Genomic DNA, 14,261 nt, shown 5'->3' on the forward strand with positions numbered 1-14,261 from the left:
AGGTACATTTTTGTATGTTTCGCAGCTTAATCTCCGAATACATGAAAAAAATCGCATACAGTCTCTCCAGTTGGAAAGCAATTGACAACAGCACCGAAATCCATTGTATATGCCGTATGGTATATGGTATTATCGAATACCGTACTTATTTTAATGGGGCCAGAAATAACAAACTAAATTCTTTATCTGGAAAACTGGATACATCTTTATTGTACAAAAAAATCAATTAGAAGAACAATAAGATTGATCATCACCAAAATGAAAAGCCGTGTCGTTGATTTATATAATATATATTATATTAACGTATATTTATTTATATATTCATAAATAATCTAAAAAACTTCCAAAAAAAATCCTAACGCAAACACAATTTGCATAAAATGTCCTAAACACAATTAAAGTATACATAATTATTAATTTTAGTCTGTTTTTATATAGGTAGATTGTCTTATAATGATATATATATGTTTGTATATGGTTTATATATATCTTTTATATAATTATATATATACATTATTTACAGTTCTTATTTAGACGTGAACCTGGCTGGCTGCTTGTGCAATATATCTTTGAGCATTAGCAACTAAACCGGTCGCGTCATTACCGTTGCCAACGCCTCTCAGGAGCTGTGGATAATTAAAAACGTGAATTAATATATAGTAGTCCCAATTTAGGTGGTAAAAACAAGATGGACACCTTGCTGGCCTAAGTTTGATTCGTAGCTCTTATATGTCTGGATTGAAGGGCAGCTTTAAATCTATGAAGCGTGTTTTGAAAGAAATAATTTCAGCTTAAGTCTCATAGTGATGGTCGCGTTGATATAAAGTTTTTGGTAGCAGAGTCCAATCTTTAAATCACAGAGTGCAGGCAGTTACGAAATAACATACTAACACACTTTTATAAATTAGAATTAAATACGTGGATGCTTTAGATTTTTTTTAATCAAAATCACAGTTTTGTTATTTTGTTTTACTTCTCGAACCGACAGACATTATTTCACTTTTTTTTTAGACACCTATTGTCACTGCTGTCTATGTATTTTTTTTTTTGTTGATAAGGAGTTTCTATATCTATCAACTCCAAAACACGTTCACTTTGTGACCTTTGTGACATCAGTGACGAGTGATCGTGACGAATCGGCGATAAGCTCATTTGTCCAATCATTACTAATAACAAAATTACATAAAGACCCTGGGTAATTTAAAGTAACTTACGTCTGTGATTGATCCAGCTGATTGGTGGAACACTTGAGCAACCGGGGGAAGTAAGTGAGCGGTGATGTAGGCAGCGATGTTGTTGCTTTGGCTGTTGCGAGAGTTGTACAATCTCTTGACGATGCAGTACTCTTCATTTAAGAAACTGTAATCGAATTGAAGGAAAGTAAAATACAATTCAATCGTCGGTACATTTCTTAATATATATAAATCACGTGTCACGTTGTTTGTCCGCGATGGACTCCTAAACTACTTAACCGATTTTAAATTAAATTTGCACACCGTGTGCAGTTTGATCCATCTTGAAAGATAGGATAGCTTACATCTTAATTTATAGCCGCAATATTATTTTATTGCTAATCATTTGTCTATTATTTGACACTCACAATTATCTGTTAACTTCAAACGATTTTAACAGATGGCGATATCTGTTGACTGGATTCAGTAAGTAATCAATAAATGGCGCTGCTATGTTAAACCTATAAATGTGTCATATAAGCTACAATTTAAAAGCATAACCACCACGTGTTGTTGAGGCTAAACTATAAGTGAAAATTATTTCGTAGTAAACGCAATACAGTAAAATCCAATTGATCTTACTTTGTTAATTTTTGGTATTAGCATAGTCGGCCACGTGTTATTTAGAAACGAAAACCTTAGCAAGAGCAACGTGTGGCCGGGACTGCTAGTTGAAATATATATTCTGGAGCTAGGGCGTATCGGAAGTCCGCAAAAATAGGCATCACTATCCTGCCAATCTGTGCCAACCGTGCGAGATCATAACACACCCTTGTTATAAATGCTATAGAGCCACACATTGATAAAGGAGAGATGCTAGATGAGAGAAAGAAGAAGAATTTTGGTCAAGAACAGTTACAGTAAAACATAAACTAGCGTAAAGCACGTGTAATTCGTGCTATATTAGAACAGATAAGATCACACTCATTTAAATGGGTGCACATGATTAAAATCTTATTAGCGTGTGTAATTAGCTAAAAGCTCCTGCGATCTGCGTTTGGAGGTGAGGAGTTAAGGACGGGGAGACGACACAAGGATGGTAAGGGTGCAAACGTCTTCTATTTGCTGCTTCTAAAGATTAAGATAAGAAGGATCTGTTATTGCAAAAGAATGAATGTCTCTAATAAAATACTAGAGATAAATTCTTAGTAATTGATTCCTTGTGTGCCAGTTTACATTCTTATTTGGAAAGCTCAATATGCTTACCTAGAGTCACTGCTGGCTAAGATTGCATCCCAAGCGGCTTCGAAGTCATAGATTCTTCCACCTCCGGCACAACCCAGGGCTGGTCCGACCTAAAAAAAACAACACTTGTTATTCTTACCCGCTGGTGAACATACTCGATTTGGACTAGTGTGGTTTATCATCTTTCTCAAAAAACCATAGTTTAATATTAATACTGGAAGTGTGAATACAAAATTTAAAACACAGGTGATTTTTAAATTATCGTACACAATTAGCGCTCGTTTTCTCTTAAGTTCATCCTAGGACGGTTAGGAACCCATAGAATTGAATTCCACAACCTAACTTGAGGCATGAAGTCGAATTATCGATTGCATTGGATCACGGCCTTCCTACCAAAAACCGTCGTGCATATATTAGTAGTTTCTACTAAACTATTTAGCTTGGATGGTGATAGTATCCCGTGATGAAACGATCATGTTACCCAGGATAAGAATCAAGTACCTCCCACTCAGTCGTTATCGGAGCCCATGGACGTCACAGAATATATTCTGCCATTCGGCATGAGACAAGAAGTTTCATGATTGACCTTTTTTGTATTATTTTATATTCTATTTTCTTCAGAACAAAAAGCGATAGGGTAGTAGCTTCATACCGCTATATTGACCTCAGTGCAGATTTCTCTAATCGATAAATCGAATATTTAAGCCCCGACCATGATTCAAGTATGTAACTCTTCGGTAACAATTGCTGAGTACTTACAGAGTATCGGAGTTGACCAGGGTTGATGACGAGTTGATTGATAAGATTCAAGTTTTGTCCCACGTGTCCGAAGAAGGGACCGAGAGATTGTCTGAAGCCGGCGAAGTTTCCGGACCTGACGCCGTCTGTGTAAGAGTTAATGACCTGCAAAGAAGATTTTAATTAGATTTTCCATTTCCTTTTACTGAAACAACAGGTAATATTGGATGTTTAAGGAATAATTTTGGATACAGTAGATTGGGGGAATAAAGACTAAGAGTTAGTATAGGGATATATCTGTGATGTCATAATACTTTTGTTGAGTTGTTAAATTTAACTTTGTTGAACTGAAAATGACTTTTATTAAGTGTTAGTTTTAAATAGTCTAATTCAGTCATCAGAGGTTTGTAAATCATTAGGGATATTAAAAAGTTAATTATCTAAAGTTACGTGCCTACCTAACTACTAAATAGTACCAGCCTTATCGAAAAACTCTATTGTCCCCATACGAAACCGGTTTAACCACAAAGCCAAGGTGAATCGGGTCAAGCTAGTTTTTTCAGTTTTTGTGTAGATTTTGTAATGAAATATGTATAATAACGCACCGTATATTAAAATTTAACCCTCCGGAACCGTTTTAACCTCTATTTTATTGGTAATTACCCTAACCATTGAAAATTTGTGTCGGATTTAGAAAGGGTCCCGATTTCCTCCAATCGCAAAAGTGACACTGCTTCTTCTTATCAGTCTTATCAGTTTCGGGTAATAAATATTTAGACGTACTGTTTTATTGTTTCTAACAGCGGCATCTACTTACGTTAGCGGCTGCACAGGCATCACCGGGGATACCGGCAGATAGATGGGCGATAATTCCGGCGGTTTGGGCCACCGCTGATGCTTGACTTGCATAATCGCCCTGGCTGGCCATGTCCTTCAAGATCTCTTGAACGTTGAGGATGGCGATGCTTTTGTCAGTGTCATCGACGTAGTCCCATGCACGTGAGATTACGGAACTAAAATTATAATAATTATTATATTAACACTTGAACCATGATTGAAAAGTTTTGTGCAATAAAAACATAGTTTAAAGAAAGGATACTGTGAGCTTTGCCTGTTACAGTTTTGAAGCAGCAAAACGATTTCGATGTAATAGATTTCAATGCAACAGGCAGTTTAAATTCTAGCCTCAAGATAGTCGGTGCCATTGACGTCGTGATGTCTATTATCACTAGATGCACTGTGACGATTAGCTTCATACTTGCGATTCGTATTATATAGTCTGCTTCAAACGATGTGTAGACCGTACAACTCCCAGATTTTCCGATACCCAAATTAGATTCAAAGACACATGGCAATAGGATTTCGTCTTTGTGACAGAATACTCACGTCCATTCTCTTCCCAAATAAAATGACGTAACTGACTATGAGTTAAGGCCTATACGATAACTATGAGTACTCTGCTTTCCGAGATGATAGAGTGGTTTATCAATATGCTGTTCCTAGAGAACTTGGCCTAACTTGATAGGTCTCAGTTTATCAGTAACTGTCTTGGTCATGGAAGTTCAGATATCGATCACTCACTCATCGAGGCCTGGGAGGGTCAAGGGATTTTGGGTGAGAGTCTTTTCTCTCCAATATAAAGACTTTTAATTTCTATTTGGCGTACGGAATTTCTATCTTAAATTGAGATAATTCTGTTTGACTCCATACAGAAGGATCAGTCAGAGCTTCTGGAGTTAAGATGGGATTTTGATTTCCTTTGTATTTTTTACTTTTTACCATGGGCAGTGTTCTGAGGAATTTGTCAATTGAGGTGAATCACACAACTCAGCAACGGAGAAGAGATCATTTCCACTTCTTAAAGCCACTTGACTACGATCATTTACAGTGCATTCTCGGTTTACATTTTTGCCATGTAATCCTGAAATGATTCACCCTCTATGGCGCAGATCGAGCGCTATAACATTTCCTTCTTTAAATGGGGTTGGAAAAGAGTCTAGTGTCAGTTAGTGTATGTGTCTTTGGCACTGCTGATGTGATCTGTGACGGTAGTTATTGACCATTCAATGAGCCGTATTTTCATATTTTTTTAGAAAGTATTAAAAAAATTTTAGTCGAAGTCGTCGTGGTCTATTGCGGAAGACGCTCAGTGCATTTGCCTCTGCCGGATTATATTAGACCTATATTAATATTAGTTAAAGCTTACATAATTACCTAGCTTTTCCATCATCAATGTCGCGTGGAATTTCATTATCACTGTATTGATTGATGGTCACCGATGGTGCAGCGTAGGCGCTCTGCGAAAAATTAAATTCGGGTTTTGGTTTAAATTATACACAACAAATTGTTTTCTCGGGATTGTTCTTTTGAGGCTTAGAGCGAAGAGCTTTGTCGCTCCACCGATCGATGTGTTAATGCGACCAGGTACGCCGGGAGCTCATCTAGAGCTAATTTTTATTTACTTAATGGTCAGGTTAGATTAACGGGTTATAGCGGAGAATCGAATTTCAGACGGCCTACTACATTCTAATGATTATTATATTATCGTTCTAGATGGAGTTCGCGTTCGATCTCACGTTAAATAGCGCTCGGTGGCAAACAAATTCACATGAGACCTTGAGACATGAGGTTGTAGTCTGAGTATTATTATATTGTTTCATCTTGGAAAGTGTATGATTTCGCCGCAGTAATAGGCATAGGGAGGATATTCGTGCGAGCTTGCAATAAATTATTTCACTATAACTACATACGCGATGATATTCTTTTTGTGAGGAAGTTATTTTTATTTTTTATATTTTTATTGCCTAGGTGATTTTACGGGATGACAGCCCACCTGGTGTTAAGTGGTTACTGGAGCCCATAGACATCTATAATGTAAATGCGCCACCCATCTTGAAATATAAGTTCTAAGGTATAGTTAAAACTGCTGTCCCACCCTTCAAGCCGAAACGCATTACTGCTTCACGTCAAAAATAGGCAGGGTGGTGGTACCTACCCGTGTGGACTGACAAGAGGTCCATCAGTAAAGCTAGTTCGTAAACGCATGGTAGGTATTTCCGTAAAAAAAGGGGATTGCGAGAAATGACAAACATAAAATCTTTATGTTTTGTGTGCTCCTTTTGTTTTTACCAAACGAACGAACAGACATTCTAAACGAACCTTGAGAATCTTTAGCAATGTTTTTCTAGAGAATTTGATAATAATTAAATCGTCCGTGTTCACGAAAACGCTAAAGTATTTGTAGTGGCGTGTAACCTTTTTGACACCACATAAGACCTACAATGACTAGACATAGACAAACGAAGACAGAGATTTGAAAATAATTCGAAAATAAATGAAACGAGGGCGTACGTGACCAGCGGCACGGCAGTACATTTTTTGACTTCTGAAAAGACAGACATACAAAGAGACGAAAAAGAACGAATTGACCCTTCTTATATAAGATGTTCAAGTGACCTTCGACCGTTCAAGTAGTCATTCGACCGTTCAGTATTCGAAAAACAGGAAATAATATAATGACAGTTCAAAACGTGAAATAAAACAGTAACAGTATTTTTAATATTAATCATATCTTAATGTAGCACATTGAGATTATATCGCAGAATTATCTGAACTAGAGGTCCCGCAGTAGTCGAAATTCGACTATAATTAATTGGAATTGTAAGTTTGTACACTATTACGATTGTATTTTATACTTCGCCAAGAAATTTGGCCAAGACTACACTATAAAAAATATTATCAAAGACAAACAATATTTAATCTATTCTCAATTTGACAACAGACGTCCAGAACAAAAGTTTGACAATAAATAGTATGCACTATGCATGCGTGTGTGCGTCAAATATATGGTATGTAGTGTGTGTAATGTTTTCTTTATTGATTTAATGTATCTTTTATGCATTATTTTAAAAAAATATTAGCATTGTGTACTTCTTCTCTATATTCTCTATAAGTGTGGAAAATTTCATACTACTCCGTCCACGCAATTTTCGTAAAAAGGGATACAAAGTTTTTGCTTCACGTATTAATTATATAGATTCGTTATCTCTTATGTGTATGTTATTTAATTGCCGTTCATTACTGAAGAAACATCAAATAATTCACTCATGATTCCAAGCTAATTTCCCCGCCAAGAAAAGCCGTCAGTATTTTTGTGTTCGCTCTGCAAATCTGAGTATCCTGACACGCGAATCCGGTACGAAACGCTTCGCCGCGATGTACCGGCATATCCTGCGTTTGACGTATGAAGCCATCTTGAGGAATGACAAGGCGAAATAAATATTTCCATTGTGTACCGAATAAAATGCACGGTTGTTTTGCTTTAGGACTTGTGTGTCAGCTCGTTCGCAGTAAGACACAATCCGATCATGATTTTGTATTTAGTGTCTTCTGCGAATTTCATTTTAAACGATTTGTGTTTCATCATTACGATATATACGCATTTGTATGTAGAGGAAGTGGAAATGACTCTGGGGTTCCATGTACTCTCCCGATACCTCATTATCTATTTGGTTTTAAAAGTCGTCGTGGCCTAAAAGATAAGACGTCCGGTGCATTCGTATCTAGCGATGCATCGGTGTTGCAATCCCGCAGGCAGGTACCAAATTTTCTAATGTAATACGTACTTAAGAAATCTTCACGATTGACTTCCACGGTGAAGGAATAGCATCGTGTAGTTAATAAAAATCAAACCCGCAAAATTATAATTTGCATAATTACTGGTGGTAGGACCTCTTGTGAGTCCGCACGGGTAGGTACCACCACCCCGCCCATTTCTGCCGTGAAGCAGTAATGCGTTTCGGTTTGAAGAGTGGGGCAGCCGTTGTAACTATATTTAACTTATATCTCGAGGTGGGTGGCGAATTTACGTTGTAGATGTCTATGTGCTCCAGTAACCACTTAACACCAGGTGGGCTGTGAGCTCGTCCACCGATATAAGCAATAAAAAAAAAAATTAAAAAATTATAGACATATTTAAAATAACTTAATTTTAATCTTTAATTTTAAGGTTTAATCTCGCTGGTTTTATTTACAAGATAATTCCGAAGTTTCAATCACTCTACAGTTTTCTTGGTCACGAACGATGTTCCGAACATTTCAATTCTACGGAATGAACGCGCTTCAGGCACCTAATCAGACCCGTCATCCTCAAAGCCAATTTCAATTTTCCACGGTCCGCACTTCACACGATCACGCATTCCTCATACATATGTAATTCACATATAAATTTGACGTTAAATTTGAATTTTGATTTCACGGAATACATTTTTATAGGCAGATAGGCAAATAAGCCAAGTCACGTCCTTACGGATCCATCAGATCCAATAACCTGTGCATTAGACACCTTCAGCTCTAATACTAGGAGCAGGCTTAAGGACCCCGGTAACCGTACTCGTCGAACTCGACAAAGAGGTCGACGTGCAACCTAACCCATGCATCAGCCCGCTGAGTTTCTCGCCGGATCTTCTCAGCGGGTCGTGATTCCGATTCGGTAGTAGATTCATTCGCGAAGCAATTGCTCTTGAGTTGTTAGGTCTCCTTCGGAGGCGCTCGGGCAGTTGTTAGCAAATTCCGGCCCTTCTGGCTGAGCCTTTGCTCGCCCACCTGTCCTGGTGAAACTGGAAAGTAATCTTTCAAACACAAAAAAAAGAAGGCCAAGTGAGCTTATGGCTCGCCTCAGCTAAGCCGTTACCGTAGCTTATAGACAGCATGAATGCAAAAACCTTGAAAGTACCTTGTCCAGGTAGCAATCGTTTCAAAACTACCTCACTCTTCGAATCGTGGTGTGATTGAAATAGGCAAAACTATGATACCTACCTGTAGCGGCTTACAATTTGTGCACACACTGTTTACGCAAAGCTTAAAAGATTTGGTGATTTGATTTTTATTACGTGTTGTATGTAATTATTTCATTGTGAAAATTAAACTGTCCTAGTTACCTATTATTTATTGAGAAAAGATTGGGCATCTTTAAGCATCCTTTAGAATTTGAATAGGGGCACAGTCGCATCAGACGATACGATTACACTAGGATTCTTATCTTATAGATATTTTTTTTTTTACTTCTAACATCAGCACTAATAGATTGTGAAGACAAATTAAGTTTATTTCTTGCAGCATATATAATCATCTATAAGTTCAGATCAGAAAAAATAAATTAAAAAATAATGAAATGTCAAATCAAACTGTAAAAGCAGTTTATATTTAACTAGCGGCCCGCTCCGGATCCGCTCGGGTCTTTAACAAAAATTTCTACGATATTTGACGTTGTTTTATTTAAAAAAATAAAAGAACACTTCTTGCGGCATAACTATGTATAATAGTTAAACATATGCTGTCGCGACACTTTTTGTAAATAACAATGTGTTCTACAAAGTCGTAATACATTATTTTATTCTATCATCAATAATTTTCGCAGGGCACACGATGTAAAGAATATTTGAGGTAATTTTTTTACACTTTTGGTTACATTATTGGAGTTTTAGTAAGGATACCTAATTTTTTCAAAAAATATTATAGCCTATGTCACTCGGGAATAGTGTAGCTTCCAAACAGTGAAGGAATTTTTCAAATCGGTTCAGCAGTTTCGGAGCCTATTCAATACAAACAAACAAACAAATCTTTCCTCTTTATAATATTAGTATAGACTAGTATAGAAGTATAGATAAGCAATTGGATGTGATATAATAAGACAGAGGAGAAGCGAAACAAGTCGTAGGGCATAATACTAACGTTTCTAGGTATTTACGTCGGAGTATTTCCAATTTGGAAAGTTTCACCGCACGCTTCGGATAATATTTATATATTCAAAACACGCAACACGTTGTTCATATAAAATATGCTGTCAGATTACTTAATGACGGGTTTAGGGATGGTTTTAATGTTTACGTTTTGCAATTTACGACATATTTATTTCCAGGGTCTCGTTTAGTACGTAATTTATAATAAAAATTTATAAAAACCAATAATATAATTCTTTTTATCTCCTACCTATTCGCTGGGAGCCTAAGGTGCTATTGTTTTTATACGTGCGGACGGGACGGTGAGCTCACGGGCTAAGCCTGAGAGACTTTGCTAGCACTGGCTCTAGCAGGAACAGTGCTTCGCAGAATCTACCATCAGATCGAAATCGGGATCCAGTGCGAAAATCCGGTGAAAAGCTCAGTGGGTTTTCTACGGGCTAGATCGCATGTACGCAAACCCTTTGAAACTGATACTGATACTGATACTGATACTGATACTGATACTAATACTAATACTGACTCTGATACTGACACAGATACTGACACAGGTACTGACACAGATACTGACACAGATACTGACACTGATACAGATACTGATACTGACACTGACACTGACACTGATACTGATACTGATACTGATACTGATACTGATACTGATACTGATACTGATACTGATACCGATACTGATTACTGTTCCCTAATGTTTCCACTAACTAGTGTCGAACTCGACATGGAACTCTTACGTCAATGTATTATTATTTACATCACATTTTATTTATTCTACTATAATTATTTGAATTCACATGTATCTATACTTGAGACCTTAGAACTTATATCTCAAGGTGGGTGGCCCATTTACGTTGTAGATGTCTATGGGCTCCGGTAACCACTTATCATCAGGTGGGCTGTGAGCTCGTCTACCCATCTAAGCAAAAAAAAAAAGTGGGTGGCCACACCGCTCCAGCCATGGGCCGTGTCCTAGATATTATTATTGTGTCCAATTTGAGTCAATATTTCATTGTTTTTAATACACGATTTAAATAATTAATCCTAATTGGCTAATAAAGTTCTGAGAAATAAGTGTTTTTAAATTTTTCGTGCGAATTGAGATATACTATCAGTTTTCCGCGAAACTTATCATGGTTAAAAAAATTTATTTAACGACCGAACTAACTGAGAATATTGAAAATAATATTAAAACTATTTAATAAATATTTATATAAAATAATTTCATAAATAATATTTTATAAAATTATTAAAAATAATAAAATGTATATTTTAATGCACCTACCATTATTCATTCTGCCCTAGTTTTGGTTGACTGGTAGAGAATGCCTTAAGCATTAAATCAGCCCATGTAGATATTACATGAAGTGTAATAAATAAATGAATAAAACAGTATATTCAAATGTTTATATTAAAACAAACTACTGCATTACTGCTTCACGGCAGAAATAGGCAGGGCGGTGGTACCTACCCGTGCGGACTTATAAGATGTCCGCTCCCATGATCTTATGATCTGTTTTTTTTTTTTTTTTTTTTTTTTTTTTATTGCTTAGTTGAGTGGACGAGCTCACAGCCCACCTGCTGTTAAGTGGTTACTGGAGCCCATAGACATCTACAACGTAAATGCGCCACCCACCTTGAGATATAAGTTCTAAGGTCTCAATTATAGTTACAACGGCTGCCCCACCCTTCAAACCGAAACGCATTACTGCTTCACGGCAGAAATAGGCAGGGTGGTGGTACCTACCCGTGCGGACTCACAAGAGGTCCTACCACCAGTAAAACCAGTGATCACCGCTAATTACCTATCCGACCTAGGCGACGAAGCAACGCAAAGCCACCTTTTCCCGAAACATGTCTTGTCGAATCCTGCGGATCCACTCTCGGTGATTTTAGGATCTTCAAGAGTCGGTCACCGTTCTCGTCGAACTAGTCGATTAAGAGTTTGACGAGCGAACTTAATCCATGGACATGGCCCACTGAGTTTCTTGCCGGATCTTCTCAGTGGGTCCCGATTCCGATCCGGCAGTAGATTCTGCGAAGCAGTACTCTTGCTAAGGCTTGTATTAGCAAAATCTCTCAAGTTGAACCCGTGATCTCACCTACCCGTTCACGTGAAGCTGGAATAGCTCTTTAGCCTACTAGCGAATAGGTAGGGGTAAAAAGAGCCTAGAAGTCGTTGTGTCCTAAAGGATGAGACGTCCAGTGCATTCGTATCGAGCGATGCGACTGTACCGATGTTCGAATCCCGCAGGCAGATACCAATTTTTCTGATAAAATATGTACTTAACAAAAGTTTTCTATCTTCCACGATGAAAGAATAAAATCGTGTAATAAAAATCAAACCCGCTCTAACTGTTATATAATTTCGTTATATTCTAAATCTGGTCTAATTGAACCAAGCATTACAATATTGGTATATCCACTTGGTGCCCTACATTGTGATAGTTGTGGGCTCGGGCAATGAACAAAATGAAATAAAAAGTAGGAAACATATCTGTCGACTTTGGAAGTTATTGTTACAACTAGCGAAACGCCCTCGCTTCGCTTCGGAAACTGTAATTTATTATTGATTTCTCCCCTATTTAATGGATGTTATTATATATATAAACTTTCCTCTTCAATCACTCTATCTATTTAAAAAAACCGCATCAAAATCCGTTGCGTAGTTTTAAAGATTTAAGCATACATAGGGACAGATATAGGGACAGAGAAAGCGACTTTGTTTTATACTATGTAGTGATTGCGATACCGTGAATGCCGGCCATTCCGCGCATAATTTTATTTTTAATCTCACATTGTAATGCGAAAGGATTTTTGACGTCTTAATTTTTGAAATTGCTTCCAGTGCGATTCTCGTACACTTTTTATTGATAATTTCACAATGCAGTAAAATATATTTTTTTAACAAATACACTGCATGATTGATGCATTTTAAAAATAGTAAATAATACTAACATGAAAGTAAATGTAACTATATAGGTCATAGTCAAAAACTAATTAATAAGAATTAATTGTCTACGCTCTAGACAATTGTTTTTTCTTCTATCTATGAAAATACTCCTGGTGGTAGGATTTCTTATGAGTCCGCGCGGGTATGTACCACCGCCCTGGCTATTTCTGCCGCGAAGCAGTAATGCCTTTCGGTTTGAAGGGTAGGGCAGCCGTTGTAACTATAGTGAGATCTTAGAACTTATATCTCAAATCTCAAGGTGGGTGGCGGCGCATTTACGTTGTAGATGTCTATGGGCTCCAGTAACCACATAACATCAGGTGGGCTGTGAGCTCGTCCAAACATCAAAGCAATAAAAAAAATACACGAAATCATCTTTTCCATATTGTAGGGAATCCACAAATACACAAATTGAACAAATAAAGAAAAAACAGAACGAAAGTTCTAGAATTGTAAAAATTGTTTTAAAACGTGGTGAGTATATATATATACATATATTCTAAATAAATTTGAAAAAAGTTAAAATTACTTACTGTAGCGACGAGTAATACCAAAAATATAGGCTTCATTTTAGTGGTCTGTTATGTGACCAATCGGTATATACTATACAGGATTCCGTGATTAATGTTCCACTATTTATATATAAAAAGACAATTAAAATAAATATCAAACAACTGTACCAACGAACGCTGACAGCATCTAACGTTCAAAAGATTTTGCATTTCAGTTAAAATTGACTATGCTTTATTATTGCGATTTTAAGGTTTAGTTTCTAATGAAGATGATTTCTTGAGGTGTACGCCTCTAGTTAAACTAAGTGTTGCTCGAAACAAAGCGATCTAATTGATCCGATTGTTCTTATATTTGTTCGCATCGAGAATTAACGCAAATTTAACTGTTGAATATGTAACAATGTGGAATTAAAATGTTTTGTAGTGTTAACGTCGTCTGTTATGTCAATGTCGGTAAATGACATTTTAAATAATTCATATAATTATTCTATGCATGTTTTTTTTTTTAATTTAAATTATTGAAGTTATACTTCTTTAGGCACGTTATGAAAAATCTATGAGAGTGAAATTTTACGATGCGCGCGCACCGTGACACAAAATTAACAGAATGAAGTTGCCCACTAAATCGCTCATTACAATACGACTGACGTAACTTGGCGAGTCTGAATATAGCCGCAGGTGCACTTTCCGAACCGTACCGAGAATTACCGAATTTATACGATGTCAAGAAAAGGGATGTCCAATATGCGTGTTTGAGGATGTTGTTTATTCGATTTTTTTTAAAATTGATTAAAATTGAAATAAAAAAAAAGAAATAAATTTAATGAAAATAAAGTATAACTTCTTACGCGCGTAGATAAGTACACGCACCCTTTTTTATATCATATCATTA

The 14,261-nt window shown here is 36.7% G+C and overlaps 1 protein-coding gene across 1 annotated transcript; it reads right to left on the reverse strand.

The window, feature by feature from the left end:
* Positions 1–184: 184 nt before the first annotated feature.
* Positions 185–13,467, reverse strand: Fib-l (silk fibroin light chain). The gene is given in 7 exon segments (NM_001044023.1): positions 185–626; positions 1,215–1,359; positions 2,439–2,527; positions 3,177–3,320; positions 3,973–4,168; positions 5,370–5,452; positions 13,391–13,467. Coding segments are annotated over 7 exon segments (789 nt in total). The 5' UTR covers positions 13,427–13,467; the 3' UTR covers positions 185–530.
* Positions 13,468–14,261: the final 794 nt, after the last annotated feature.

The sequence above is a fragment of the Bombyx mori genome, chromosome 14 (assembly GCF_030269925.1).
Source record: "Bombyx mori chromosome 14, ASM3026992v2".
Taxonomy (NCBI): Eukaryota; Metazoa; Arthropoda; class Insecta; order Lepidoptera; family Bombycidae; genus Bombyx; species Bombyx mori.